At 33.4% G+C, this 5,139-nt stretch overlaps 1 protein-coding gene across 1 annotated transcript; it reads right to left on the minus strand.

The window, feature by feature from the left end:
* Positions 1 to 469: 469 nt before the first annotated feature.
* LOC106128208 (intraflagellar transport protein 81 homolog) lies at positions 470 to 4,758 on the minus strand. The gene is made up of 11 exons (XM_013326500.1): positions 4,556 to 4,758; positions 3,937 to 4,142; positions 3,562 to 3,749; positions 3,334 to 3,455; positions 3,101 to 3,232; positions 2,896 to 3,027; positions 2,559 to 2,759; positions 1,770 to 1,889; positions 1,528 to 1,701; positions 911 to 1,297; positions 470 to 634 (listed from the first exon to the last, which is right to left on the minus strand). The coding sequence occupies exons 1-11, from the start codon at positions 4,700 to 4,702 to the stop codon at positions 470 to 472; spliced, it is 1,974 nt and encodes a 657-aa protein (XP_013181954.1). The 5' UTR covers positions 4,703 to 4,758.
* Positions 4,759 to 5,139: the final 381 nt, after the last annotated feature.

Consider the following 5,139-nt stretch of genomic DNA (forward strand, 5'->3'; position numbering starts at 1 on the left):
AGATTTATTTTTAATTCATAAATTCTTTTTAATTTAACCATACTTATATTAATTTCTAAATAAAAAAATCAATCCTAAGAAAGTTTTTTTTGTTTATCTGTGCTTTCTAAAATATTTAGTCTTTGATTATGAACTAATGGTCTATGTTACCAGGATATAAAATTATTAGAAAAAAAAATCAGTCTTTGACACAGACTGCCGTCCCAAGTGATGAACTAAGAGTCTTACGAATAATTTTAGCAGTTCCTGCATCAAATAATTATAGCGCGTTGTAAAGTGCGTTGTGATTGAAATAATGAAATGAATAGTTTAAATAGAAAATTAATGACAAAAACCAACACACTGGTTGTTTCTTTCCATCACCATCAGGTTATATCGCAATTTTTTAAATCAGATATTGCTACACTCATTAAATTAATGATTAAACAATCATTTAGTGTACATTTCCCCCTTAGTGACCAATTAACAATTAATTAAGCGTGAGCATTTGTGAATGCTGAGTGATATGCATCTTGCCCTGCGGGACAGTCTCTGTACGAGCCTGCAACTTGCAGCGCAACAAGCGCAGCGTGCCCTCCCACAGCTGGATCTGCTCCTCAACCTCTCCCTGTCGGGAACTGATCTCGCGTTGCTCCTGAAATACAACCGTAAGATACCGTTCATTGACGCATCACAACACTATTGGCTAATGTTTACTGAGTGTTTTTGCGTATTTTAGATTTACCTATCCCCGTGATTTTATTTTGCAAATATTAAAACGTAAAAATTATACTACAAATCAAAATATAACTTATAAGTCGGCCTTAAAAGTGCTATCTTTTGTAGTTTATAACGCATTAAGTCAGTGAATGAACTTATTTCTGTATGAATGTAATTCAAAAAACGAAACAGAAAAGTTCATTTAAGCTACCTCTTCTAAATTCTTTACTATTTCCTCCAATTCTTTGACTCTCTTTTTCAATGTTTCCATTTTAGAGGGTTTACGCGGCGACTGCATTGCATTTTTCATTTCAAACATCACGTCCTCTTGTAAGCTTTCAGCTTTTGTTATTTTCTGCCGCAGATTTTTCCACTCGAGCTCCTTACTATTCAACTTGTCAGTCAACTCTTTGACTTGATTCTTCAAAGGCTCCATCTGGGAAGTAATGTTGATTGACGTCGCCTCGTATATTCTTTTCTTCTGTTCGTATTGCTGTTGTACCGTTTGATATTCATCTTTTATTGGTTTAATCTTGTCTGCAAGTGGTTGTATTTCTTGACGCATTTCTGACAGCTTTTGAGCCGTTTGTGCTACGATCTGGAAGAAATAAACTATTATACTTTAATATTATTTGGATTGTAACGAATTAACTCAAAAACTACTGGACCGATTAAAAACTGCATTATAACTGAGCAACAGTAGACGATATTTATTACTGGAAGAATATTTTTTATTCAACGCGGACGAAGTCACGGGCAAAGTTTAGTATTAGCATAAACTTTCTTAACCAAATGTAAATTATTATTGAAAAGTTTTTATAAATATACCTGTGATAAGTCATGTAAAGATTTTTTCGCAATCTCTGAAGGTTTATTCCTGTCTTTTTCTATCAAATCGTCTTCATCTATTTTCATCTTTTTGTGATTGAGCAATGCCATCTCGATCGTTGGGTCTGCGGTGTTCAGAATATTTAATGTTCTTGATAGTATTCCAGCTTCTACCTACGTAAAATATACATTTATATTAAACAGATAAAAGTTGCTATTGTTTAAAAAAAAACATTTCAAACCTTAAATGTGGCCAAGTTAGCTCGCTGACGTTTGTACAAGGAACTCTTTGTCCGTAACGAACTTACGTATTTCTTTAATTCTTCACCTCTTAATACCATATCTCCTAGAAGTTGCTTCACCTTTGTAATAAAACAAACATTTTTTTAATAAAACCAAAAATATACATGTAAAAATGTCTTAAGATCTTTTATCTTAGACTGAAGGCGAACAGATAAAATACGACTACCAAAAAATAAATCACGAAACCTGACACGAATCAATGCGTTTATTTGATCATCATTCTGAATATAAATAATGAAGGTATTATCGTAGCTGAATCTCCCGACGGTTCGACATAATGACCGATAACTTGAAATGGGAAAAATATCTTATTCCATCAACATCGCTTGATGGCGAAGATTTGCTTTCAGTGGAGGCGTAGGAAAGCGTTTATCTTTATATACCATTGGTTTTTCATAATGTAGTATTTGCTTCGAAGAGCGTCCGCAAATGAATAAAAGGTTCGATTTAATTATATTTTTACCTGTGGATTATTACGTATCTAAATGAGTAACGGAAATCTTAAGTCTTTTCTCCAATCTCAACAAATCTCAGAACCTTATTAAGTTTTACTTTAAGTAACATTAACTTTATTAGTAAGAGCAGTTCAAGTATTTTGTCATTTACAGTTAAACTAAACCACTAAATACGTAAAACGTAGCATTAAACGAAGTAATCTTCTACAAAAAGTGTATCAAGTCTATATATATTTTTATTGTTCATAGTAAATATATTGTCTGCTACATTACTTGCGACTGCAAATCAGCCAGTACAGCCTCATGCTCCTTAAGAGTGGCAGTGAGGTCATTGACACGGTCTGCACTGGCTTCCTTATTGCGCCTGATAACTGTCGCTTGTTGACGGAACGGTGCCAGCTTGTCGTCCTGAGGACCTGCCGCGGCCAGACGACGCTGTACCGTCTGCTCCACTTCGCTGTTCACTGCCGCTAACTATATTAAAAGTCTGAATGTATACTTTTGTATTGGATCGTCACGAGTTCTGAAATGAGCTAATATATGTACGTGTATAGCATAACATTTGTATTAAATCATTTTGTTATGTCTGTTCAAAGAGTTCAGTTCATACCTTTTCTTGCACGGCGACAATGTCTGACCGCGTTGGATGTTGTTCCATAGCAACGTTTTGCATTATGTTGAGCTCTTTTTGTAGTTGTGCACTTTCCTGTGGTAGCTTTTCCTTGACTAGATAATTATTTAGCTAAAAACAACAAACAATGAATAGTAAATAATTCAAACTACTAAGATTTTCTTATTGTTTTAAATGTTTGTACCTGGATCTCTTCTTGCAAACGTTTGATCACGTCATTCACAGATTTTGGTGTTGCGCTTTGTCCATGAATAACGTTTAAATATCTCTTCAACTGATCGGACGATAGTTTTAGTTGCGACTGTTGCATTTCATACTAAAGAAAATTGACAAAGCAAACATCGTGATGTTAAATCAAGACACTAGAGGATATTTTGATACCTTTTAAGAACGCTAAATTTAAATTTATTTTGATACCTGATTTTCCAATTCCTTTGCCCTTTCTTGTTGTAATCTCAAAGCTTTACTGTAGCTTAGTAATTCTTCCTTATTATTCACATCAATTAAGTGAACTTGAACGTTTTCTAAACGTTTAATCACTTGAATATAAAACAAAACAAATAGTATATAAATTGAAAAGAAACACTGAGACGTAAAAATAATATAAGTGTTAGTTAAATTATAAAACTATTTAAAAAGTTATACCTATATCCCTTTCGACTGCCATTTCTTTGATGTCATTGATAATCTCAGTAGCATTCTCCTTTTCCAAAAGTCTTGTTCTTTTATGAACTTCTTTGAATTCGTCCATCAAATTCTGATACAAATCCAAAAGATCTTGAATAGTGTTGTTCTGGACTACATCGGGAGGAATGTCTGGTACTTTTAGATATCTGATGAAAGAAAAAAAAACTAAACAGCTACACAATATAATGAATAAACGCCAAAATTAGACCGAATTCCTTTTATTTTCTGATTACTACATGATCCCTGAATTACGTAGACTAAATTTAATATTGTTAAAGATTTTTTATAAATGGGCGATAGTTTACGTATAGTTTCTGCTACAAAAATTCGTACTTTGCAAGATAAGCGGTCTTCTTAACTTGTTCCTTGTTAGTAAGTATCCAATGCATGACGTGGTGGATTGTCCTTGAGTCACCGGCGAGTAACTGAGCTCTGAACTGCGAGGGTTCCACGGTCGCAGGTGGACGATACTTCACACTGCCCAACATCTCTAAAAGTCGCACCGATATCGTCTCCAAATCATCTTCGCGAACGTCCAACTAATTTTCAGAATAGAATGCATATATTATGTAGTATAACTAAACGATACATAAAATAACTAATAAAAGTAACGAAATATTAAGTTGGCCAAAAAGGTTTTACTACGCATTTTTACGACCTCCGACCACCATACAACATAAAAATGTTAGTGCGAACGAGCAAGCGGATCACCTTATTTAAAGTAAACGCTGTCAATAGCTCTAACAATTACTAATTTACGGTGAGAAAATGAGACTAATGAGCACTATTAGGATAAATTAAGGCTCACAAAATCTAGATAAAATGTTTTGGTATTATTCAGCATTTGTTGCAAGCTGTTCGACTATTAAATATTACAAACCTGACTCATACATTAGGATTAGGAAAAATTGTTAGCAAAAAAATCTATGTATAACTAAAGCGAATAACTTACTTTGTCACCAGCTTTGAAGTGAACCAACAAATCGATGAGCAGTTGCAGGAGTTGCTTTTCATCCAATGAATCGAATTTGATCAAATCATAGTTTCTACCTAAAGTAGAATTTATTTCCTTCAGAATAAACTTCATCTGCTCAGTCATTTTTATTAAGATCTCTTAGCAAATTACCAAATTAAATCAAATGTTTTATAGTGATCACGAGTTTGTTACTTTGTTTTATTTAAGCCCGTTGTTTCTATGGAAACGTCAGACAACATATGAATTTTGGAATAACCGACCTCTATCGCTATGAATGCGGAAGACGCAAAGAATAAATTTTGAAGCAACGCCATCTATTGGTAATGAGAGTATTAGTAAGTTAGTTATTAGCTATGTGCATAAAGAAATTTTATTAACTTTTGATAAAAATACAGTTGAATTTTACCGCTGGGTGTCCTCTTTTCTTATTACCTGGAAAATATTAATAGGCACTAGTTCAGCATCTTTCCCTGAATGTATCAATGCATATTAATGGGAAAGAGTTGTTCCAATATTTTTTTTATTTAAATCTTTAGTAATAGGGAATGAAAAAGACATGG

The sequence above is a fragment of the Papilio xuthus genome, unplaced genomic scaffold, assembly GCF_000836235.2.
Source record: "Papilio xuthus unplaced genomic scaffold, Pxut_1.1 DF828780.1, whole genome shotgun sequence".
Classification (NCBI taxonomy): Eukaryota; Metazoa; Arthropoda; class Insecta; order Lepidoptera; family Papilionidae; genus Papilio; species Papilio xuthus.

Excerpts from the sequence above, each read along its gene's own strand:
- LOC106128208 (XM_013326500.1), bottom strand. The coding sequence starts at position 4,702 with ATGACTGAGCAGATGAAGTTTATTCTGAAGGAAATAAATTCTACTTTA. Across the intron at positions 4,143-4,555 it reads ACTTCAAAGCTGGTGACAAA|TTGGACGTTCGCGAAGATGA; the intron begins GTAAGTTATTCG and ends TCTGAAAATTAG. Across the intron at positions 2,760-2,895 it reads TTGTCGCCGTGCAAGAAAAG|TTAGCGGCAGTGAACAGCGA; the intron begins GTATGAACTGAA and ends CTTTTAATATAG.